This window comes from Crotalus tigris, unplaced genomic scaffold (assembly GCF_016545835.1).
Source record: "Crotalus tigris isolate CLP2741 ecotype Arizona unplaced genomic scaffold, ASM1654583v1 scf7180000017568.13789103, whole genome shotgun sequence".
Lineage (NCBI taxonomy): Eukaryota > Metazoa > Chordata > Lepidosauria > Squamata > Viperidae > Crotalus > Crotalus tigris.
In genome coordinates this window covers 835,545-862,191 of record NW_024096479.1, presented here as the reverse complement: position 1 = coordinate 862,191, position 26,647 = coordinate 835,545, and the positions used below count along the sequence as shown (strand labels likewise).

Here is a 26,647-nt window from a genome sequence, read left to right as displayed (position 1 = left end):
TTGCGTAAATATTATATGTGCTTTGAGAAAGAGGGAAGAAAATAGAAATACTAGAACAATGGTTCTCAACCTTTTTAATGCCATGACCCCAACCGGTCATAAGTCAAGGACTACACAACCAGTCGTAAGTCGAGGATTTTCTCTGCCCGGGAGCGCCGTGCATGCGTGGTGCCGCCCCGAGCCAGCCGAGGCGTAGCTGGCAAGTGGCAGAGACGGAGCAGGCCGACCACCGGCTGGGCCACCAGCTGGCCCAGCCCAAGGGAGGTAAGGCACCCGCCGGGCCCCACGCACGCCAGCAATCCTCCCTGCGCCCGCCGGCCTCCCACCCCCCACCGCTGGCCCTCTTTTACTTACATTTTTAGTAGTTGCTCAGCAGGGAGGGGTGGAAACTTCCAGACAGCTCGCCTTCGCTGCAGACAACTTGCAGCACCGTTTGCAGAATGGGACTTTTGGCGGGCTCAGCAGGGCAGAGACAGCCTGGACAATTCCTATTGGCTTTTGAAAGCCAATAGAATTAGACTATTCAAGAGATTCTATTCTATTAGCTTTCAAAAGCCAATAGAATAAAAGGGAGTAGCACAGCTAAGGAAAAGGGGGAAAAATGGCGGACTGCGTTGTTTGGCAACCCCCGTGAAATGGTCATTCGACCCCAAATGGGGTCGCGACCCACAGGTTGAGAACCGCTGTACTAGAATAAAACTGTGATACTTTTTACCTGCTAACTCTACTGCCCACATGCTAATTGTTGAAGAGAAAAATCATTTAAGTTTTGGCTATTTTGTTCCACAGATATTTTCCTTTAAACCAGGTATCTTAATCAGAGGACATTTTCAGGTAAAAGACAATCTTCACATATCATGTTTGGCCATACAGTTTTTCCTCATTAGCACAATCCCATTGCTGCAGCCTACAAGCAAAGTATAAATGTAAAGGCTGAGGCTGATGAGTGGATTCAATGGTTCTCAGGCTAAAGCTGGTCATTGTGCAAAGATATCTTAAACCAGGGGTGTCAAACTGCCGGCCCATGGGCCAGACGCGTCATCCAGAAGCCACGCCTACCCCAATGTCGACAATGGCAAAACCATCCTGATACAATGCATGACATTACGTGATGTTGCGAGTTTGACATGTATGTCTTAAACAGTTCCTAACATCAAAAGACTTTCCAAGCTAATTTGGAAGTGTGGAAGAAGCTAAGTCATAGATGTGTATAGAGGAATGCAAATGAATGCTGACATAGGAGTCAAGATGTCATCCTTTTATGAAATACAGGTGAAGATACAACTTATATATTTATGTTCAACATGGTACAAGTGATGCAAATTACATATTTCTGTTATTTGTGTGATATGACATGCATGTCATCATTTTGATATCATGATGGTGTATAATACAGTAGTTTCCTGTGATTCAGGGACCACTGGTGGTCTCTATTAATGGATTCCCTTAGTTTAGCACAGATATATTTTTAATGGATATATCTCATGAGACTGCAAAACCTTACTGGATTTTGGTGTTCTACATACAACATACATCATTGAAATAATCTGATTTTTGCATAGATCATAGGTTCATTGTTAGGAACTGCTGACTTAATGCAGTGTGCAAATCCACCCATTTGTGAATTTGTAGATTAAAAAAAAACTTTAACTAGTAGAAAGAAAAGGGTGCAACCCATACTATAAACATGAAACCAAAATAAATCTCACCTTGGTAATAAATACCATACTGTGGGTTTCTGCAAGATCAGTGGTAATCACCTGTCCACAATAGAATCTCTCAACTTTGCAGTAATTAGCTATTTTATCTATTGAAGAATCAGGCAGTGTTTGAAAAAGATCTATAGCCCTGAAAATAGAAAAAAATGTGGCTATTCTCATCAACTATTTACTTAACTACAAATTGAAAGCTTTTGGCTAACTACAGATCAAAGCATTCAGGAATGGCTCTGAGATACTCATCTCTAAATCCATATCTATTCTACTATGTAAGGAACTCCATTAAAGTTATAGGGAAACACAGGCAAAGGAAACTCAATCATCATTTTTCTTTAAACCTAGCATGTGAAATAGGTCTTTTATTTTGTTGGCCTGATGCAGCTCAACAGACACCAACCATTTAACTCCTCTGAAATACAATGTCCTACATATCTATGTGCCTATTGTGCTGTATTATGAAAAAAATGAAAATAATGATAAAGCATGGAGCAGATGCTTAAATTCTAAATAATATATACATTGCTGTTGCCGTTGTTCTTCCCTCTTGTTCCCAAGCTGCCAACAACAACAACAGCAAGTGACAAATAAAGAGGAGGAGGAGGAGGAGGAGGGAAAGTCCAGGAAGAAGAATAATTGAAATAGTTCCTGCCATAGTTTCTGTAAGGAGTCTTGGAGATGACCTTGGAGAAAGCATCCAGCAGCTGTTAAGAAAACAACAGGTGCAGAAGAAGCTTGTGTTAAGCCCACAAGACAGGAAGAGACTCAGGCCAGCTCCCCTTTGACTTTTTTTTTTTGTAAAAAATTTTATTTTCAACTTTACAATACATAACAATCTTACAAATACTTCAGATAAAAAATAAAACAAATTGATACACACCACATTCGGTCTTGCCCGCCCATTTCCCCCCAAACCGCATCCCACCTCAAACCAATTTACTTCTTTCCCTCTTTTTCTTCACTCACCCCCTCTCCTCCTTCACCTCCACCTTCCTACTTACTTCTCACCTTCTTCTTCTCCCTCTTGATGCGGTCCAGGGGAAATGCCCGAACAGTTCCTCTCTCAAAATTAAAACATTAATATTATATACAATAACACTATTTCTACTTTATCTGAACTACTTAAACTTCAACCCATCCACCCCCCACCTCCCTCCCCCCACCCGCCTCCCCCCTCCCCCCCCGACTTCCCAGAGCAAAATACAGGATTATACAAACATATTAAACATAATCTATTTAAGTTTACTAATTATACAATGAACAAAATCATAAAAACCCTTAACTCTCTTCAAACTTTGACATCATAAGTTTATAAACAAAATCATTACTCATAGAATAAGTGAAACTTTGTAGTTCCATATTTCTTCTGAACATATTCTATCCATCTTCTCCATACATTAAAATATCTCTCTTGTGAATGGTCCTTTAAATAAGCAGAAATTTTAGCCATTTCTGCTAAATTAGAAACCTTAAATACCCATTCTTCTAAAGAAGGCAGAGTATCCTTCTTCCAATATTGACCCACCAGTAATCTTGCTGCTGTTATTAAATTCAACATTAAAATAGTTTCTTTAACATTAAAGTCCACGAAAATTCCCAAAAGAAACAGTTGGGGAGTAAACTTAATCTTCCTTTTAAAAACCTTTTGAATGGTCCACCAAATCATAATCCAGAAGGCTTTAATAACTTTACAGGTCCACCAAACATGAAAATAGGTTGCATCCAAGCAACCACATCTCCAACATTTAGGTTGCAGGTTCGTGTACATACAGGACAACTTTTTAGGATCCAAATGCCATTTATAAAACATTTTGTAAAAATTCTCCCTCAAATTCTGGGCCTGCGTAAATTTAACATTTCTAGTCCAAATTTCCTCCCATAAGTCTAACGAGATCGGTTCTTGAATATTCTGGGCCCATTTAATCATACAATCTTTAACTAACTCTGTTTCTGAATCCAATTTTATTAACTCATTATAAATTCTTTTAATATGGGCACATTTCTGATCCTTGATCTGAATTACCAAATTTTCATCTACTAAAGTAATTCCCACTTTCTTATCCAAAGTCCATCTCTGCACAATTTGCAAATATTGAAACCACGATTGTAAAATGTTTTCTTGCCTTAACACATCAGAAGACTTTAATTGCCAATCAGTACCCGACCAAGTAAGTAACTCTTTATACGAAATGTTATCAAAATTCACCCCCTTAGAAACCCCCTGGATTGCTTGTCCAGGGATCCCCCAAATAGGTATTTTATAATTTAACTTATAATAATATTTTTTCCAAACTTGAAGTAAAGCATATCTTAAAATATGTGACTTAAAGACCAAATCTACTTGACTTTCTGGAGCTTAAAAGAGATGGAAGGCAAAACATAGGTGGACTCGCAAGATTCTGCTACTAGCGCCTATCTCAGTAAAGTAGAATTCTGGGGAGTCCATTTTCTGATCTGGTCCACCTGTAGGGCTGAAATCAATCTTTCTCCAAGGTTTACTCCATGGTTCCCTACAATTTCAAATCAGCAACGTTTGATTTGTGAAGCAAAGGTTACAGGCAAGGTAAAGAGGAGGTCTAAAAAGGCCCGGAGCTAAATTTCAGGTGTTTTCCTACCTCTGCAAAGAAGCCATGAACTGTGAAGGGCAGCTTGCAATAATCTGAAATTCTCTAGCCCAAATGGACAGCAATGCTTGAGGCAATATAATTGGGGAAAGTGTACTGCAAAAATAGGGCAAAACTGTGTGCTCTGTGAAGGTGAGTGGGGGTTCAGAGAAGGTGAAGCGTCTGCCTTGGATGTTCTGGGGATAGGCAACGGTGTAGCTGAGTCAATAAATATATCAAAGCAATCTGCTTCAGGCAGCCTTAGGAAGAAATACCATGAAGGCACAAACCGATGTCTCCTCCTGCAAAAGTATTATACATTTGTTCCAGATAGGAGAGTGGCACCATATGGATTTTCTTTCAGGCAGTAACACTGGCGTTTTTCTCTCAAGCCCTCTCTTATTTGAGAATCCTGAGCTAAAAACAATAATATGGACAATCTCTATAGTGCTGCTTTATTAATTTTAAAAAACAGTGAATGCTTAACAACCTGGCTCTTTTTCCACCCATCTATAAAACGAAATGGGCTGAAATGAAACAATAAAATAAAAGTGGAATTATTAAAGGGAAAGAATATAAAAGGCTGGGTCAGAAAGAGCTGCATGTTTAATTCTCTGTAAATGGGAAAAATAAGGATTAAAAACTGTAATTTCTGCAGCAGTGTAATAGTAGCTAACTTATATTTTTTTTGTAAATACGAGCCCAAATCATCCCAAATCTATCCACCACAGAGAAGGCCCTTTCTCTAGGTCCCACCAGATGTACTTCCTTGATAATTGGGACCTGGAATATACTCTGCTTTCCTGTTCTGATGGGCTGGGTTGATGTAATTGGGGAGAGGTGGTCCGTCAAATAACCTGGCCCCAAACAATGCAGAGTTTTAAAGGTGATAGCTAGCACTTTGAACTGCACCCAGAAGCAAATTGGTAATCAGTGTAGTGGACATTGTGGAAATTTGGACTTACACAAAACCATGAGGGTGGCTGCATTTTCAGCCAACTCAAGCTTCTGGATGCTGTTCAAGGGCACCTCTATGTACAGCACATTACAATAGTCCAAAGGGAAAGTGACCACTTTGTAGGTGACCATGAGAACAGGCCATTGGTCCAGGAATGGGAATAACTGGCACACCACCCACAATTGTGCAAAGGCCCTTCTGGCCATGACTGCCACCTGCTTTTCAAGCAGAAGTCATGACTCCAGGAGAACCCCCAGATTATGAAGTACGTCTATCTGGGGCAGTGCAAACCCATTGACAATCAAAAATTGTAATTCTCCAACAAACCAAGAAGCCCCAGATCCAAAGCTACTCAATCTTGCCAGGGGTTAGTTTTAAGTTGTCCTCCCCATCCAGACCTCAACAGCATCCAGGCACTGAGAAAGGATAGTTGCAGCATAGCTTAACTCACCACAGACAGTGGTATACAATTGAGTATCATCAGCATATTGATGATATCTAACTCTACGATGACAGATGATTTCATCCAGCAGTTTCATGTAGATGTTAAATGGGAATGGGAAAAGCACTAACTCTTGAGGGATCCTACAGCGCAGGGGCTGAAGGTCAGACCTCTCACTCATGATCAGCACCAACTGGAAACAGTCTCAAAGAAAGGAGATAAAACAAGGCAATACCGTACTCCCAGTCCCCAAAACCATTTCTGAAGGATACCATGGTATCAAAAGCTGCTGAGAGGTTGAAATGCTTGATGTCTTATTGAAAAAGAAACACTCCTTATCTACGGAATTCTTTCTATAAAGGTTGATTAGTTGAACAAAAGCCAAAACCACAGAAACAATGGACAACAGCAATATAAGGAATACCTCAAATAATCGTAGCGAATTTTGAATTCCCGTTGAAGTTCCTTATCTAGTTTATAGGCAAAAAAATCCTTTTTATCCACCACCAGCAATTCCGTTTCTGCCATACAGACCACAGTGGCATTTCTTTTTGTTTTTTGCAAAAGGGCAATTTCCTGTTAATAAGCAAGAGATAAATGAGAGCAAATATTGCCATGGTTGAGTCTTCCTCTTTTTCTATTATACACCTGGTCCTTTTCCTTTTATTTAATTTCTCCTCATCCTCTTCACCGGTCGACACCCCCCTTCATATTTCCTAAACTCAAGCTTTTCGCAGCTTTGCCTTTCCTTTTTCTGTTGACAGTAAATCTGTCAACAGAAGCCTTCTTGAAGCCACCATCATTTTTGCTGAATCTTTTTGGGATCCTACAATATTATAGGAAATACAGATGGTCCAGGATGATGGGAATTGGGTTCACAATATGTCACTGTGATTTTCAAATTTATTTAAAATTCATTTTTGGGGTAAGGATTTTATGACCCCTGGACACTGTACATTGTGCTATCTTTGTAACTCATTCAACAAGATTTTCTGAGTATCAGTTTACCTGAAAGCTACCTGTCTTGACAATGCTCCCTGCTGGATTCTGAAGCTGAAATTTCCCATTGCTTGGAAAGATCAGCATCTTTCAATTGGAAAAGCAATAGTATAATTCTTATATATTGAGAATGCTTAGAGGCATAACATTTATCAAAGCTTGTAAGCATACAGAGATACTTCCTTTGTGGAAAAAGGTGCATGTGTGCAGCACATGTGTGTGTTTCTGCTATGGAGAGAACCATTTTCTTTGCTAATACTGAAAAGTTGAGAACCACAATTGCAGATCACACTCACACCAAAAGAAGCACCACTCTGAATCGTAGTTGGAGCTGTTTCCACAAAGGCACTGCTACCATCATCATCATCCGTGATAGCAACTGTACCATAATAAATGAAGTAAAAGGCCGTTGCTTCATGCCCCTTTTTTATGACCACTCTTCTGCGACCAAATCTGGAAAACAGATCATAGGTGACATCACAAGCTGGCAAAAATGAACCTGAAAAAGAAGACTTAAAGCGCTAGCACAGTTCGCTACCCTTCCTCAGATTGATGCCCTTTTGAGTATGGATTTATTCATTTATTTTTCAAATTTATATTCAGTAGCTGCCCACCTGACAAAAGAAGGGACTCTGGGTGGATTAACAGTACAGTTTCAAGAATTCCAGGCCAACAAACCTAAAGCTGTTTTTTTTCCTTTGCCTCAAGTTTTCTTTATAGATTCAATGACACTATAGACATTACAAGGGGTATCTGCACTACACCAGCTGTGCAGTCACAGCCCTCACAACTTCACACACAGATTAAGGGTATCTTCACAAGCTCTTCCTCTGACATGAGATATGCCATCATCTGCCAGCAGTGTCTCTCTTTAATGGAAAATAGGAATCATTTGAGAAGGCAGGAGGAAGAGCTGCAGCCAAGACAATGGTCTGATAAGCGAAATTTGAAATCTGAAGGAAGACAACTAGTGAAAATGGCTCAGAAGGAACCCTCCCTAGTATTGGGGTGAATAAAGATGAGGGATGGGATGCAATTTTGAAATGTAATGTTAATGTAAACTTTCAATAAAGGTAGAACTAGTATTCCTGGTTATGCTTCTTGTCTGGACTACCTTACAAGGTTAATATCCTCTGGAGTCTAGGAAGGACAAATGGGGCAAACCTTCTGTGGAAGAATGAATGCACACAAGTTTGACATCAGGACTCAAGATAAGGGCATAATAACAACAGCATTTTGACCTGCCAATATACCCTGTAATAGATCTTAAAGTAGCTATTCTGGAACAAAGAAACTTTACCAGCACAACTGAGTAAAATCAAATAAAAGACTGATGAAAGGTTGACTCAGTCTTCCATCCTTCCAAGGTCGGTAAAATGAGGACCCAGATTGTTGTGGGCAATATACAAACTCTGTAAATCGCTTAGAGAGGCCTGTGAAGCACTATGAAGTCTAAGTGTATAAGTCTAAGTGCTATTGCTATTGCTATCATATATATATATATATTAATCTCAAAAGGATTTAACAAACACAATGGGTTTTTAATATAAAACAAATTTTAATTTATAAGAAACCCGTAATCTGCGTCTGCATAACTACCATCTTCTGTCTTCTGCTCGTTCCCTTGCCACCTCATTCCAGTTTAAATCCTACTTCAGGTTAGCCACTTCATGCATCCAATGAAGTAAGCTTATTATGCCTTTTTTTAAAAAAAATTGTGTTAGTCTGAGAAGATGCTACCAGACATCTGTTTTTTTTATTGGCTCAATATGGGACATGTCCAAATCATGTAATTTTCAGTTAGACACCGAAATAATGCATGGCTTATATTCTTTTGCCTTTCTACATCCCACAGATTTGTTTGCTATTTTTTTATGTAGTATGCCACTGCTACATTTTTCAAACCTGAGAGATAGCATTCCTTTAGCAGGCATCTTCCTTTTTTGTGTCTGAATAAGCATCATTCTCAGAGAACAATTAAGATCATTATCTATTCCTTTCCTCTTTATTAATGTCAGATTAAAGCCAAAAGAACAAGATCTTGTGACCACTTGACTGAAAACACAATCAGCTATTGGATATCTTTAAAAAGTGGGGGGAAAGAGACAATCTAGCTCATGAATGTCCAAACTTTTGGCTTGCCGGGGCCACATTGAATGAAGAGGAATTGTCTTGGGTCACATAGAAAATATACAATATAATGTATGCAAACCACATAATAATGTTAAAAGTTTACAATCTTGTGGGGTTACATTACTAGCTCACCAGGGCTGCATGTGGCCTGGGGGCCACAGGTTAGACACGCCTGATCTAGACATTGTAATAATGATATTCTTCAGTATATCTCTTTCCAATGTCTCCCTCTTTCCTCTACAAAAGTAGCTATGAGATACTCAAGCTAGATCTGATCTAAATGGAGAAGAAGTTTTAAGGCTTTTCTTTCTCACTCTAGTTAGCAATTACTGGGAAGCAAAAACAGAAGGCTGCTGCTGCGTTCCCTTTTAAGCAACCGGAGAATTATCCGTTGGCCACTCTGGGATTAGAATTCTGGCCTAAAACAATTCTTTTGATACTCTGATAGTAACAAAGTCACAGTCTTTTTGATAACAAAAAAAAAAAAACAAGTCTGATGTGTTTATCAAATCCTAGGAATCCATAGGAAGGCCTGGTTACAGCAAAGTCAGAGGAGAATGATACGTGCGAAATCACAATGCTACCTATAGGGCAGTAACTTGGAACAGATTCAGTGGAGGCAAGGTACAGATAGGCAATGAAGATAGTAAATTTTATGCCAGACTAGTTTCAGACAAATGCCTCTTTGGATAGCCAGAAAGCCAATATCTCGATTGAATATAAAAAAGAATATAAAAAAGAATATAGAATATAGAAAGAAAGACATGGCCTATCTGGCTTTCATGTTTAAGGAAACTATGTCCACTTAGCAAATATTTGGGAAGCACACTGATCTATACTGATGATTACTTAATACATGTATCATATCTGGGATGGTGATCTACCTGCAATATTTCCTCCCCTCCAGCTACAATCTTTTCTAATGGCAGCAGCTGGGGTGAGGGAAATCCCCCCTATTACCAACAAAGGGGTGTTGGGCACTTTGGGAAATGGTAATAGGATGAGCAGCTTTCCAGAGTGAATTACGGTCAGGAAAATACATGACAACAGTTCCAAAAAGCAGAGTGAGACCTTGCAGAGATTTTCCATAGAAACTGTCTAGGATTTTTATAAAGGTCTTGTGTGATATCCGCAGCAGAAGAATGCAAAGTAGTGGGATACCTTAGACCAGAGGTAGGCAACCTTGGCTCTTTTATGACTCGTGGACTTCAGCTCCCAGAATTCCTGAGCCAGCCATGCTGGCTCAGGAATGCTGGGAGTTGAAGTCCACAAGTCATAAAAGAGCCAAGGTTGCCTACCCCTGCCTTAGACTATTCCAATTCCTGCAATAAAATATGTTGGGTAACCTTGATGGAACATTACCTTTAATTGGGATACTTGGAGACTTTTAAAGCTATAGATCTGGTTTGGATTGCTCCAAAGCCAGTATTATCTTCCCTAGCCCACCTTCCCTTCCCGATTACCGTTCAAAGCGAATCACTTTGGCCAACAGATACTGCAGCGTTGGGCTATATTGGCGGTAACTTTCTAAAAGCTGTAAGCGGTTGCGCAAGTGTTTTATTTCTGATTCAGTCCTCCATGTTGGTGGCTTCTTAGTTATTTGGATTGCTCTAAAAGGGAAATGTTCCTGAAGGCAATATCAAATATATTTAAAAATAAATATCCACAGGGGCAGCAGTAAAAGATGGCAATGTCATTCTCTCAAGACTCTAGGCATCATTATTTTTCTCTTGCTCTCTCTCTTTCATTTGCCTCCCAAGATAAAACTTCAAAGTCCTAATATTGCTTGCTAGTTTGATCAGTATTTTATCAGGTCTCCTTGGGATTACGTCTCAGTTCCATGGAGAAATGTGTGATTTCCATCTTCACACAAGAGCAATAAAATTCCATTGCAATGATGGAAACTGGACAAACTTTGGCCTCAGCATTTCTACAGCTTTCCCAGTCCACCCAAGCCCTTCCCATCACAAGCCTTTCCTCCCACCGTCAGTAAGAAGCCTGTGTGACAGGCCTAAGTTAATGTAAATAATTAGAAGTAATGAAAGTAATAATGGGGGGAATCATTGCTTTCAGGGAAAAGCTTGTGTAATGTTGAGGCATTCTTCAACTGAGAAGAAAGCCGGCTGTGGATGTAATAAGCAGAACATCAGCAGGAGAGAAGGGGCATTAAAGTGGATTTCGGTCTGTATGATATCTTTAAAAGGGGTGGCTCCTTGATCATGCAGTCACAGAGGATATTTTGACACCCTCCCCCTACCTGCAGATGCTCTTGGGAATAAGAGCATCCTCTTATTCCCTCAGGAACTCCCATGCTTCAGCTATACTCCTTAGCGTTTGTGTTTAATTTTCACACAGTATGCAGGAATGACTCAGTTGAGTGTGAACTGTATTTCAGTTCAGCAATTATGTGAAGCTTCTCTCCTGAACTTTTGCTATGCAGCTATTGCACTATAATTCCACCATTCCCCAGCCCACATTAACATGGTCACTAAGGGGTGGTTGCAGAGTATTACCAATCAATCCAAGGATGGGGAAGACATGGGGACAATCCAAGGATTAGTCCCCATGCTCATACTGAAATGCATCTATTTCAATATATTCCACTCACTCTTTTGCACACCTTTCCTCCCTCAAGCATCTCACACTCACCTCCAGTCAAGCTCAAATACTGAATCTCCTGCAGCAGACACACAAAAGTTTTTGCTACTGTGTTTCTGTAAAGCAGGACTAAATAACAGTAACCAGCATGCAGGAAGTTGACAATGTATTTCACCTTGAATTCAAAACCGAAAAACCCAACTAAAACATTGGGTCAAATGTTTCATCTTCTGAAGAGGTATTTATTCAATTTCCCCACTGCTATATCCCCACCCTTGTCCTCTAGTTGTCTGTTGCTGCAAATGCAAAAAACCATCCAAAACAATAATATATGGCTTGTCCAAACCTTTGAAACGCTGAATTCATATCGATCAAACACAGCATTGGCACTTTTGATGTCCTAAAAGGCAGACATTGAATGACAGTTAATTTTACATAGAATTCTGTAAAAAAAAAAAAGCTTAAAAGTATTCTACACTTTCATGTTAGTTTTTAAACAAATAATTCTATTTTATATTTATGGCTTATGATTATATTGCAGAATACCAATAGAAGTTAATGTTAAAAAGCAATAATAAATAAAATCAATAATAGTAAAAGATTTTCAGTTGTTTTTGTGGAACTCCTTACACCTTCAATTTCCCGACAACATTCTTTCTCTATCAGGTCAAAACCTGCGAATCCTTTCAATGCGCTGCGGAATCCTCGGCATGCTTTTATCATCAGAATAATGTTCACAATGAGCCTGTGAAAATTCTTTGGGGGGAGGAAGGGAAAATACAATAATTTGGTCACATATTAAACATATGTCATCTGTATCACCATAAACCCTGCAGCAGAGTGCCTTATGCATGCTAACCCACTGTCCTCTCTAATAAGTATTTGATCCTTGGAGACAAGAAAACAAAATATCTGGTAGCAGGATTCACAACGGCTGCTTAAAACAATACTGTGTAGAGGAGTTTTTCCTTCAGTACAGTGGCGCCATTTTCTAAAAAGCTGATGATCATTTTACCCATCTCTTCAGCATTACATATGGCTACAGAGAGTAGCCATAACCATATCCTTAGAATAAACAATACATTGCAAATAGATCACCCAAATCTGTATATATGTTGGAAAATGTTCCTTCTACTCTACGAGTACAGGTATACAAGGCATCAAGACAAGATACAGAGCTAATCTCAGATGTCTCAGTATTTTTCACATTCTAGAAATCCACTGTGGAAAAAAATAAATGTACCTCCTCGGAACTGTTTGGGAGAGGTATTAGAGAAAGGGCAGGAAGCAGGATTAAGGAACATCACTGGTTATGAAGTCATCCCAACTCTCTCAAAAAATATTCACTTAGGACAAAACAAAATATGGTGGAACATTTGTTCATTTTTATAAAGATTTATATCCTACAATTCTAATGCACCCATTAGTAGCTGATTACCTTAAAAATCAGTGCAACATTTAAAATGTTTAACAGATTAAAAAAAAGGAAGACCATACTAAAAAAAATCTATAAAAACACAAAAATTTCTAAAACAAATTACAAAGCAGAGAGCAGCTTCTGCTGATACTTCTTTAAAAAAAAAAGTCTTATTGGTTCGGTAAAGAAGATAGTAAGGTGCTTTCTCCATTTATTACCAAAGTGGAAAGTTTCAGAGTTTAACAGAATAACAGAATTGGAAGGGACCTTGGAGGTCTTCTAGCCCATCCCCCTGCTCAAGCAAGAGACCCTATACCATTTCAGACAAATGACTGTCCAAACTCTTTTTAAAAGCCTCTATTGATGGAGCACCCACAATTTCTGAAGGCAAGCCACTCCACTGGTTTATTGTTCTCACTGTCAAAAAGTTCTAGGTTGCTTCTCTCCTTCATTAGTTTTCAACCATTGTTTCTTGTCCTGCCTTCCGGTGCTTTGGAAAATAGGATGACCCCACCCCCTCTTCTTTGAGGTAATCCCTCAATATCGAAACACTGCTATCATGTATCCTTAGCCCTTCTTTTCACTAAACTAGACATACTCAATTCCCGCAACTGTTCTTCATATGTTTTAGCCTCCAGCCCACTAATCATCTTTGTTGTTTTTCTCTGCACTCTTTCCAGAATACTTTTTATATTGTTGTGATCAAGACTGGATGCAGTATTCAAGTGTGGTCTCACCAAGGCTTTATAAAGTAGTTAGATGTGGTCACTCTATCATTCCAATGAAATGTACATCTTCTAGAAGTGGGCATAGAGAATGACTTCTTTATCAGATGGCAGGGGAATAGGCAGCCCAGTATGAGAGAGATAATTTCTGAAATACTATATACCTAGCTCATTTGAAGTTTTAAAATTTATCACCAATACTTTGATTTGTCACTGGAAGCAAATTGGCAACTATCATAGCTCTTACAGGATGGCATAATATAATCCTCCCAACTTTTTTGGACTCGCATTCAAAATAAATTATAGTTTTCAGAGATTTTTTCAACTGTACTTCTGAATATAACACATTGTACTAATCTGATCTGGCTATAACTATGATACCACAGAAAGGTATGACCAGAAGGATACCCCAGACAAAGGTACTGAATACCACTAAGAAGCCCAGCAGAACCAGATAGATGTATTCGTCCTCTCTCATTCATGATGTACCGTAAATGCTGGTGTACAAGGCGACCCGGCGTATAAGACGAGCCCCGTCTTTATAGCCGGGCCGCATTCCTAGAACGTCGTCTTATACGCCGGAAACTACCAGTATTTCCGGTGTATAAGACGACTCGGCGTATAAGACGACCCCAGTCTTTGGCGCCAATTTCAGCGCTCGCGGAAGTCGCCTTATACGTCGGCATTTACGGTAGATAATCCCATTGAATTGTGATGGTAGTCTCTGTTCTGGATTTACTCCTGGAATCGGATTGAAACCTTCAGAAATTTGCACTTCTGTGATAGTCATTTCTGCCTAAATACAGTAGATTACCTCTGTTCAGCCCCCCCCAAATGACCAGAAATAAAATATGAATTGATAACAAAATATAAAAATTATGTCTTCAATTCAGTTAATGATAGTCCATAATAATTATCTTTTACTGGGAGTCTCCTGGAAAAAATTACTTACTTCTATTAGTAAGATTTAAATTAAATTATTACTTTTCCCAACTCATAAAAGAAGGTAAAGCTGGGAAGTACATAGAAGACAAAGAGCTTACCTGGGATAAAAGTCCCCAACTGGATTTCCTTAGAAGACACACTGTTAAAGATACACTGTTTCCTGATCAGATCTTTTTAAATCCCCTATTGTACTATCTCAGTCAATTTCTATCCACATAAACAGAGCTACACACGTCAGCAGCAGAGTGGCATTGTGCTCATGGGACGTCAACAGTCTCTTTTCATATATATTTCTGATGCTGCACAATCCTATTTTTTTATAAATCATTCACATACTAATTCTGGTAGGTTTACCCAATATACTAAGCCATATAACCTTGTTTGACTAACACATTCGAAACAAAATAAAGGCGTTACTGCATGTGTGAGTGAAAACTTGCCTTAACAAATATCTTTACATTCTCCCCTCAGTTAGTAATGCATCTGTTTTCATTATCACTGGCTGTTGATAATGTTAATGTTGATACTTTTCCTTGTTCTAAAAATTAAAATATGTACAGTACATAGGAGAAGTAGCATACCTTAATTCCCCTTTTGTGGTTAACCAATTTGTCCTTGTAACCTGTAAAAGAAAATGGCTGTGGGTTTATTTTTCTTTAATATATTTTCCATCAGCTGAAATTCTCCCATTTTCTTTGGACTGAAAATATTTGTACGCACACAGAGATAAAAATTTCTTCCTATATTTTTTCTCTAGCTATGAATGGAAAAATATATCAAGAGAAAGCGGAGAAGATTTTTCAGAACATATGCAATAGCCTATATCCTTTTTTATCCTTTTTCCATTACTTATCAGATTGATCCACTCTAGATGGAAGAAACAGATTATCATACGAACAGCAAGGAAAGAAATGGAGTATTGTTGGATGTAGTTTGTACAAAGATTCAGATTCACAATCCACATCCCATGAATGAGAAATGGCTCACTGTCGGGTACACAGGCTAGGTCAGGTACTCTTGCTCTACCCTCTGCTGGAATTGGAGAAAGGTTTTATCTTTTTTAAAACACAGAGAGAGTATAGGAATTGGGCTTTTATCATTCCTAGCAGCATTGGTTCACACTGGGTAATCCAAGCATGGAAGTCTATGCAGTTGAGGCAGTGGGTGCTGCTTTCATTGGCCACTCACACACTTCCTTCAATTGTTCCCTTCCAGATATCTCTGAATGATTGGTTGAAAAAAAATTTCTAGCAGTTCAGGTAGATCTTGACTTATGACTGCAATGGAACTTTCCAATCATGGTTGTTAAACTCATGATAGGCATAAAGTGGGCCAGTCACATGACAAAGCCAATTTCATTATCTTTTTTGCAGTAACCATTAAGGGAACACCGTGGTCATCAAGCCACCCATGGTTTACTATGGGCTGTTTTTGCTGAAAAGCGGATGTCAAAATCATTTTCAGCAAAATTGTCAAAAATTGTGGTCATGTGACTGCGGGGCACTGTAAATGGCTATAAATACAACCCAGTTGCCGAGTTCCCAAACTGCAGCTACATAACTGTGGGTGTGGAGATGGGGGACAGTCTGAACTTCAAATCCAGATTGTAAGTAACTCCAAGCAAGGTCCTTTGGAACTCTGAATGATCAAGGACAGCGAAACCAATTATCCAGAGATGCAATAGCTCCCCTTTACTGGATGGGGTCAAATAAAAGTGAGATCACCATTTGCTGGAGATTCTTGGATTCTTGTGCTGAGAGGAGAATAGTTTAGAAGGCTGAATCCAACCCTAGCATGCTGTGAAGATGTAAGAGTTTCATTGAGTCTGTAGGATTGGTGGGCTTCATTTAGTTTCAAGTTTATAAATGACAGATAGCCAGAGCTGGAAGACAGCCCAACAAACACCAAGCACATCTAGAAGCACTCTTAAAGGTGTTCTTTCAAAACTATGACCTGGATGACTGAGAATCTCCACAGACATCTAGAAGCATTGTGGTTGCTCTCTGCAATAGACTGCCCAAACTGAAGGAAGGTAGCAGATCTGGGAGGTTTTGCCTGAGTCAAAATCACCACATCAACAAGTGAGAACCTGAAGGCTAGAAAAACTTGGATATATGTTCAGGAACCCTAGCAGTGAAGAGATTAATGTCTGTTCTGCGGAGCTCCCAGTATGGATCTGTTTTGATTTTTTTTTTTTTTTGTAATCCTTTTCTTTATTCCTTTTTAATCAGACAATTTTAATCTTAGAGAAGAAAATTTAAAAACAAATTAAAAGTACAACTAAAATATGAACTAATAAGTAAAAAAAAGAAAAATCTGTCTTGTATTTTATACTTATCTATAGTTACAGTTTACCCATGAATTCACTACTATAATATAAAGAATACAAGAAATAATTGTGTATTGTAATCACAAAATTACTGCCATTTAACACATATTGCTGAGGGGAGAATATTGCCTTTTCCAAAACAGATAAATCACATATTTCTGACAACCATTCCTTGATATCTTGAAAAAAAAACAATATAAAGTCAAAAAAAATATTTTTGCCACCACCCTTCCCCAATGTTCTATACAACCACAATTCCTGATAAATAGTCAGATTCCAAGGTTCGGAATATACTTCAACATTACATTAACACCCTTGATATGTAAACATCTAATAAGATAGATGCACTATCCTGAAGATACTAAATGATCACTTGAGTCAGTGAGCCTCAAAGTTTTTACACCCCAAGCACAGAAAATGTGTTTTCTATCCTTTCAAATACATTGTTTGGCAAGTCCAATGCATCCTAATTCAATCTTAAGCTGAAATTAGTAGATATCACTTTACCATGTTTAAGGACATGAAGCCATTGATGTGGCTTCTCTGGAAATTTAGTATCATTTTTGAAATATCCCATAAATGTCCACTTCACAAATATCCTTGAGCTTTTGATAGAGATATATCATTGGTTGATTTCTTTCATGGATTCCACCAAGTAAAAAAGCAGCTCAGGTGCCTCTGAAGCAGCCAAAGCATCTGGTCTATATTGGTTCTTTAGAACTTCAGTTTTTCCTTTAGCACCCTTCAGAAGATCATAATAAAACTCAGTGTGAGGAATCATTGCTTTTTTAAGATAACCAAGGCACAGATCACTGTTGGGGTGGGTGGCAATTACAAAAGTATAACTTTGAAATTGTATCTCTCAGTCAAATATTACAAAACATTGCCCTTCCCCAATTATGGAAATATTATGAGGGATGAGAACTCCCCAAGTTCAATTATATCAGAATGGGCTCCTGCGTTCAAAACAGGCTGCAGCTTTTCAACTGTTTTGAAGGCCATTTCTACACACAGCAAAATACAATTATCTCTTTGGAGGAGCCTTTGATCAAATGTTCAATGTCTTGATATTTTAAGCACTTTTCTGAGTCTCACTGAAGACGATTTGCATTTTATCACTCTGTATCTTTTCTAGATTGCTTTCATGAAGCAACAGGGTGGGAGATCTCACTCTCACACACACTGAGGTAATAGTCTGAATACTTAAATGAGATACCCCCTGGTGATGGCAGCAAAAACTATCAACCTGCTACAGCAAAGCAGGAGGGAGGGACCAGGATATGAAGAACTCGAGGGCTTTCAACAGACCTGCCTTTCACAAAACAGGCTTAAATACATGCATATTTTAAAATTTCAAACGAAAGATATCAAGTGACAGAGAGTGGAATTTGGTAAAGGCTCATGTTTGCAAGAAATGCCTAATGGTGGTGAAGATGATCTACAGAACATTTCTCACACCAAAGCAATGGTCATGGTTCATTAGCCACTTCCTTTTTGGTCAAATCCCAGCAAACCTTGTGATGGCCTGAAAAATCAATCACCAAAAGCCCATATGAAGTTGAAGCCACCAACTTCAAAGGAGGAAAGTTAATTCTTCCTGCCGCCTGTTAGGTTTTCAGAAAAGAACCTGTTTAACCTTAGAAAAGGTGAAAAACAAGCAGAGATTCTGTTATAAGTATAGCTCATCTTTGCTAATATCCCTAAACCCCACCACTTCTGCTGAGGACAAATCCCTGGTTAAACACAGCCTATTATTAGTTTGGATTTGTACTATTGCTTAGCCTAAGCCATCTGGCAGAATAGCCAGAAAGGACAAGAGATGATGATGGTGGTGATGGTGGTGGTGGTGATGATGGTGATGGTGACGATGATGAAGATATAGTATATTTCACTCCATCCTTTCTTGAGAAGACTGTATGAGACAAAGGGAATATAAACGAAATGATGATTTTTAGGAAACTGAATTCTCAAACAAATCATTTCCAGCTAGGAGTGATGAAAAAGAGGAATAACCCTGTCATTGGGTATGGAAAAAAAAATACAATGTGCAAATACAAACTCAGAATTTCCTTTTTCCCTTCCACCAGGTAAGAATAAATTATTCTATTCTGTCTGATGCTCACTAAGCCAAGGGCGCAGCAGGAGTCGTGTAGCAGGCAAACGTTTTCTCCATAGTGAGCTAGGCATATTTAGGGATTTCCTCGGGTCATCTTTCTTGAAGAGACTAAGATGACTTAACCCAAAGCATTTTGTAATAGGATCAGAACCAACTGTAACAGAACCATCCGACAGAATTCTCCAGACAATCTTCATTCCATTTTTTTTTTCAAAACAGCTCCTAAGAATTATGGTAGATATCTACCAGATTGGAAATCCACTTCATGCAACGTTCTGGTTCAGTAGTACATTATCCAAATGATCATGGAATTTTATAACTAAATGAAGGAAGACAGTTATCTCTTCTTCTTTTCACTGCTCTGAATGGAGTACATGGAAATAGCAATAGCACTTAGCATTTATATTGCTTCCCACATTCAACACTTGGGGCTATTAAGGCTTCAGAAGCTCAATATTTAAAAAGCACTCAGCAGCTGTATCTCAATTTCTTACAATACACCTAAATAATTCCTCTCCCCCCCCCAATCATTTAACAGAAATGGCAGTTTCTTCAGAAATTTCATGCCAAAGCTTGAGTTTAATCAGCATCCTTCTTTGTGATGCTATCATTCCTTTCTTGAAATATGTATTGTATGTATATGTGTGTATGTGTATGTGTATGTGTGTGTATGCATGTATATGTGTGTATATGTATATATGTGTATATGTATACGTATATGTATGTACTCAATGCCACATGTATGGATCTGTGAACACCTGGCGCTGTGCAAAGTCAACAAGACACTAAGGACTTTCTTCAAGAACTCAACAGGACTGTGGAGGACAACACTGGAAGTCAACTCAAGACAGCTCATACAAGGGGTCCTCAAGTGGGACGTACTATGCTGGAAACCCCCTCAGCCAGATAACACAAAGACTGAGTGTGGATGCAAGTTCAAGCATGACTACCATCAGCCACCCCTCTACATGGATGATATCAAGTTGTATAAAAACAATGAATGCGATATCAACTCACTGATCCACCTGACACAGATCTATAGTAATGACATTGGGATGTCATTTGGACTTGAGAAGTGTGGCTGGATGGTAGACAAGAGAGGGAAAGTAGTTAAGACTGATAGGGTGGAACTACTAGAGGGCCACATAGCAGACATACAGACCAGCTACAAGTACCTTGGTATCCCACAAAATCATATGGGGACCATGAGAAGGAGGCAAAGAAAACAGCAAATACACCAAAGGTTGAAGAGCCAGCTTAATGGGAAAAACAAGATCTATGCATTCAACATATATGTCTTGCCATCAGATATCCTGCTGATATAGTGAGCTGGCCAAAGAACATAAAAGTTGCCTATGTGAAAATCTGGTAACTTGTCACGATGTACAAAGGTTTCCAACTCAAGTCCAAAACTCATGGACTGTAAATTAGATGAAAAGAGGGTTGTCAGGGTCTGGTGAGTAACAAGGTGACAGTCCTGGATGAAACCCAGAGTATTCAGGAGTACATCAGTAAGATGGCACCCAAAGATGAGCTGATGCAAGAATGCCTGAGGCAGCAGACATGGCAGGAAGATCAAGCAGAAGAAGTGGCATGGCAAGACAAGAACCTGCATAGCTGACTCAGGAATTCTGGGAGTTGAAGTCCATGAGTCATAAAAGACCCCAGGTTGCCTACCCCTGGACTAGACAGTCCTAGGTCTGGGTGGGAGATCCCACAGAACGTTGTGGAGAATAAGAAAGCTATGTCAGATCCAGACAGACAGACAGATACTAATCAATCAACGAGACTTCATGTTAATAGACAAGAACCAAAGACAACGGTGATGATAGATGTAACAATGCCAAGTGACAGCAACATCAGGAAAAAGCTGGAGAATTATCAGGACCTGAAGGAAGACCTGGAAGGATATGGAATTTTAAGGCCAAAGTGGTAGGAATACTTGGGACTATGACTCCTAAACTGGGAGAGTGACTCCAACGGTTCCCAGGAACAGAACTGTTTTGATACAAGATGGGCAGCAAATAGGTTTAATAAACAACAAAGCTCTCTGTCCAAAAGTGTGCAGTGCTAGGAACAGCTAAGATCCTCTGCAGAACTCTCAAACTCCCAGGCCTCTGATAGAAGACCTAAGACTGAGGAAGACACAAACCACCTATAAAGCTGGGAAGATAATTTTTTTATGCAGCGGTATGCCTACTTTGGGGACAGAGTATCTCAGTGGGAAAGATTCTGCAGAAAAATAAACTATTATTGCAATAACATAAACATATTAGTAATACAAACATTTTCAGCCACATACATCCCCTACTCTTGTTGATCTTCTAATGTTCATTTTTAAATTATTTCATTCAGTAACTTATTTCCTTACAGCATCCTATTTTATTCAGTTTGTCTCATTTCTCAAAATAGCTTCTCTCTCCATCGTCAGCAGAAATATAGCAACAAGCATTACCATCATGAAGCACAGCATGATTGGAGACATATCATTAGGGACTGAGTTGTCTGGGCAAAGGGAGCTTTTGCTGCATCAAAGCAAAAGACCCCAAGAGAAGCTTTCAGAATTCGATTAACATACAAATTTGAAAGCAAACTTGGATTCGGTTTGTATACTGCATCAAATTATGAGATTGATTTTGACTTAGTGCGCTATATAATTCATGTTCCTTATTAGGATGGATCTGATTAATCTAACAAGGATTCAGACATTAACCTAACTGGCCACATAGAGACTGAGAACATGGTGGAGCTGGATTTCTGTGAACCCTCCTAGTAGCCAATACCTGAGATGCCAACTACACCTTTCAGAAGAATGTCAGGAAGTGTTTTCCCTCTGAAATTTGAAAATGCCGTGCATCTGGAGACACCATATTATGCTTCAGTTCTGGTTTAGATATCCCATCACTCAATATAGGTTTGTCACTCTAGTAATACATTTTCTTTGGAATAGGCTTGTTCAATAGTCCAGATCGAAAACAGTGACCAAAGTACATGTGGCCACACACATCACACCTATTGACTTTTCCTTGTCTTTAATGAATTTCCAACAAAAAATATGCACATGCATATGACCTGAATCATCTTTCCCATTTTGAATCCAGATTGATGCACAGCCCTACTATGCATTGCTACATCAATTCAAAAATTGAAAATTACATGAAAATGGAAATTGGCGATTGATGTAAATATTGAAGTAAACAGGATTATATTTTGAATATAATATCTAAGATGTATCATGATTGGATTAGCTTTACCATTTCAATATTGTCTTTAGAAACATGCCATTTTTTATAAAAAGAACCTCAGCGGTTTGCATTTCAACATGAATATTCAATGTATACAAAAAAAAATGAGCTACACATTTGTACCAATCATTGACTTTTTAATATTAACAAAATCAAGTGTAAATCTTTTCAGCTTAAAAATGGCTTCTTCTAAACCTTTTAAATATTAGAAGCTACTAATAGCAAACAAGAATGTTAAGCATTTCAGAAAGTATCTTTGAATAACTATAGTATTAATTTGTGCATAACTTGTGCCTGATCCTAAGTTACTTTCATTTAACTCATAGATATTTGGGTAAGAATCCCAATTTTGGAATGCTATTCCAAGCACATTGACTATTCATTATAAAAGTGGACTTTTGACATTGATTAGTCTAGATGAGTTTACTCTTTTCCTGTAACAGTTTCAAATAAAAGGAAAAGCAGCTGCCAACGTATCTTTATGACTCATCTAGAAAGATAATGGCATCAAATGTATTCAAATTTATATTTAAATAAAACCTACAGTTGACTTCTAAACCAAGATCTCCAAATATAATAAGTGAAATAAATGTTAGATTTATTATGAGAGCTGTCAAATAACTCCTGAGCATTGCCAATTCCATATTTAAGGAACTAAAAAGCAGTTTGGTTAGGCATGCTTCTCCCATAACTGTAGTACTAAAATTGGGGAAACCATTATTAGTGAAATTGTTCTGCTAGAATTGCTGCTCTTTATATACTTCTTGTTAACCTGAATTCATAAAATGTTCCTTCTCACACTTCCAAGCCACAAATGAAACTGTCAGATCACATCTTGCATCCAACGGTCCAATGGCTGTTTGCGGATATACATTTCCAAAGTAAGAAGACAGAATCATACAGTATGGCAAATACTATGAATCCGTCCTGCAAAAATGATACTTAAGGCAAAAGTCTAATTGGATTTATCATTCAAATGTATAGCTTGATGCTAATGGAATGAAAATTTAGATATCCATACAATATTTATAATTAATGTGAAACATAACATGAAACTGTAAAATGCAACATTTGGAATAGTGAAACAAACAATATTTTAATTTTTTCCCAAACTAGAGATGGAACAATAGGATTCAGGAACTTATATAGAAATGGGGGCCATAAATAAGCACCTTAATGAACCCCACTCTAATCACCCCTAACTATAAAGGAAAACATTCTTAGGAAACTGGTTTTGTACAAGGAATAAAGATAAAGCTTAGAAGGACTATGCATGTGCAAACAGAAAACAAAAATTACATTTACAAATACAGAAACATTACACTGTTAGTTATTTGAATCTCATAAATTTCAGTAATGCTGAATTCTAACTTTATATATTCTACCACAATTCTTTACAATAGAAGGAAATCTTCTGCCCATTCTGACTTGTTCAGAGCTCTGACATCCAATCACTCTTTCACTTTGAATTTCATGACGTTTTCAGAGAAATAATGGGGATAATGGGGATTATAATTCCAACACTAGAGGTTGCATTGACACCCGGTTACAGAAGAAAGGAAAGCTAATACGATAGTCAATTCTCCGCCCACCCCAGATTAACAAATCCTATAAATGCCTTCTCCCCTCCCATGTTTCTGTCTGTCCCTTGAGTAAACAAATTTCCGCGTCGGGGCATCTTTTCACAGCAATCACAGACAACAGTCGAAGGAAGATGGAAACTAAGGAACAAGGTTTCCACCCTGGCACGGGGAGCTCTGCCCACACGTACCCCAGGGATAAAGAAAGAAGAGGCGACTCAGTCCTGATTCAGCATCCAATAGGCACAGACCAGGGGGAGGGGGGGGAAGAGTCTACCCAATCTGGTCTTGGAGCTAGCACGTAGGTCCTATAGAATCATTCGTCTGGCGCAGGCGCAGTGGAAGCATCACGCGAACGCTTTTCAAGGCAACCTAATACGACACCGTACTTCCCGGAAATGGATTGTCGCTGATAGCTAGTCCCCAGCGAGGCCTTTCTTGAAGTGACGTGTTTTTACCTTTTCCGGTTCCGAGGTTTTTAGGCCATTACTAGAGATCCCGAGATGTTAATAAATAAATAAATAAATAATCGATCTTTGTTCCCATTAGTTGTTGGAGGGTTTTTATAAAAGTTATTAAGAAGAGGTTTAGCCTTCAGTTATGTTGCTGGATCAATCAGGGAAAGATCACAATCGACTTTGCTATAGGTATTCTATAAAGTTGTATTTACAAAGAAAAAGTAAACGCTTTCAAGCGGAATAGGTTGTATTTCCCCAATGCGGCTCGTATTTATCATAGATTATTTCTTAATGTAGCTGTTCGCAACTGCATTGATTACTACTACCCAAAAAATGTTTAACATTTCTTTCAGTAGTTATAGTTTCTTAATTTGTCTTAATCTTTTAAATTTTTGAATTAATACTATAATCAATTTATTAAACATTGAGGTTACAAGTGAACTAGACTAGAGCATAAGCATTCTCAAAATATTTAGCATTCCTAATTTTTATCCATCTGGCACTTTCACCAAGATTTCACTTTCTATTTAAATGACATATACAGTTTTATAAATGAGTTATTTTTACATGATTTCCAGAGAGAAAATAGAAAATTTCAATTCTGAATTGGAAATCCATTTTTGTTAGATTTAGAAGCACACTTGACTATTGCAAGCTATGAGACTGTAAGGAATTTTAAAAAAAAAATGTTTGGAACACTTTCCAATGCCAATATACAAAATACTATATACAGTGTAAACTTTAACTGGGCAAAACGGTGGACCATAGGGCAAAACGTTTTGAACTAGGGTACCTCAAATGGGCTAATAAACAGAATATGTCCAAAATATGAGACTCTTGTGGAATTTAAATTTGGCAAATTTTATAAAACATTTTATAAGATAACATAAAACAGTTTGAAATATCAAAAGTTTGTGATAGAATACAAAAAGTCATAAAACATTTCCTATGCTGACGTTTGTGCTGTTCAGAATATAAGTTATTTTCAAGGCAGATATATTTCTGAATGTATCCCAACTTTTCCAGTGAAAGCAATAAGTACATTAGAAGCTCTGTCTTGTTGAAGGTACTGAGGATTATGGTAAGGATTCTGAAACGATGAACCAACCGGGGCACGGGTTGTCTAGTTAGTAACAGCTATGCATTCAAAAACCACATTGTAGGCATATAGCCAAAAGCTCGAATTTTAAAACTGATTTTTTCCCAATATTTTCATCCTGCCCACCTGAGCAATCTATCTAAGGCAGCCCGGAATTCATAGTTTATATATTCGGTATAACGTATTACAGAACATAGTAAGTCACCGCTTTTCGTTCTAGATAAAAATAGCATGGAAGGCAGGAGCTGAAGTCGCTGCTCGAAAGTATGATGTGGTTGCGAGTTGCATCATGGGAATTGTAGTCTAAAATGGCCGCGCGTTTCATTCATCTTGTTCCGTCCTAAATACTGTGCACATATTCTCCGTTCACCTCATATTCTTTAGCGGAAGAAAGCGAGTGCCTACTTTAAACTTCAGTTCAGCCTGACTCGCCCTGACTGAAGAGGGATTACTTCTGGGTAATCACGCCTAAATTATGCGGTAGTAATGTGATCCTCCAGAGATGGGAATTCCCGTACTCCCTGGAAGTAAATTTATTGTGCAGAGGGTTGAAATGATAATTAGCTGATGAAATAATGAAAAGGAGTACAGTAGCTGGGAAACCCGTGCCTCACCAGAAAATTGTTGTTGTTGTTAATTGCACTTCTGTGGGCTGGATTTGTTCTTCTAATTCCCAGGCATTTGAGAAAATACTAGTTTGGGAACGGTTGAATTATATTATCCGACTTAAACGAGTATCTATAGAAATGCTAATTTTGGGAGGCGGCGGCGGCAGCAGTAAGGCAAATGTTTGCAAAAAGAAAACATGCACACAAACAAAAATCCCCAAACATTGTTAACAGTCGCCATTCGGCTACTCTATTTTTTATTTATTTAAAATAATAAAAAAGACAAACTAAACTCAGGAGAGAACAGAAAGTGCAAGAGGAAAAAAAAGAACAGAGGAAAAAATAAAAAGAAAAGAATTAAAGAAATGATTTGCGATCTTCGGGACACATTTAGTCATTTTTCCCTCCATTGGGCTACTATATTATCAGCGCTACGAGAGAATAAAATACAAAATACTGACACTGACAGAATCATCCTCTGTCTGGAATTGTACGAGCCGGGCTTTCGTAATCCCTACGAACGCCGTTGCAAAATTTCAGAGTATTGTTCGTGTTTCTCAAAGAATAAACGTGGTGGAAGCTCAGCGTTATAGAAGAGAAGAAGAAAAAAAATAGCACAGGGGAAGAAAATGCTCCCCAAATCACCGATCTCTCCATCCTTCTCCTGGAAAGAAGAA

General features: G+C 38.4%; 1 protein-coding gene across 2 annotated transcripts in view; it reads right to left on the bottom strand.

Annotated features, from left to right (window-relative positions):
* Positions 1-19,111, bottom strand: part of LOC120313126 (cyclic nucleotide-binding domain-containing protein 2-like) — a 48,324-nt gene extending 29,213 nt beyond the window's left edge. The window contains exons 1-8 of one of the 2 annotated variants that reach the window (XM_039354671.1): positions 18,988-19,111; positions 15,117-15,157; positions 12,079-12,204; positions 11,795-11,848; positions 10,314-10,477; positions 7,014-7,170; positions 6,143-6,294; positions 1,710-1,848 (exon numbers count right to left, since the gene is read on the bottom strand). In XM_039354671.1, the coding sequence (XP_039210605.1) occupies positions 1,710-1,848; positions 6,143-6,294; positions 7,014-7,170; positions 10,314-10,477; positions 11,795-11,848; positions 12,079-12,204; positions 15,117-15,157; positions 18,988-19,051 (897 nt within the window). In that variant the 5' untranslated portion in view covers positions 19,052-19,111. The remainder of the gene's footprint in view (positions 1-1,709; positions 1,849-6,142; positions 6,295-7,013; positions 7,171-10,313; positions 10,478-11,794; positions 11,849-12,078; positions 12,205-15,116; positions 15,158-18,987) is intronic. The other variant, XM_039354680.1, reaches the window with a different exon arrangement.
* Positions 19,112-26,647: the final 7,536 nt, after the last annotated feature.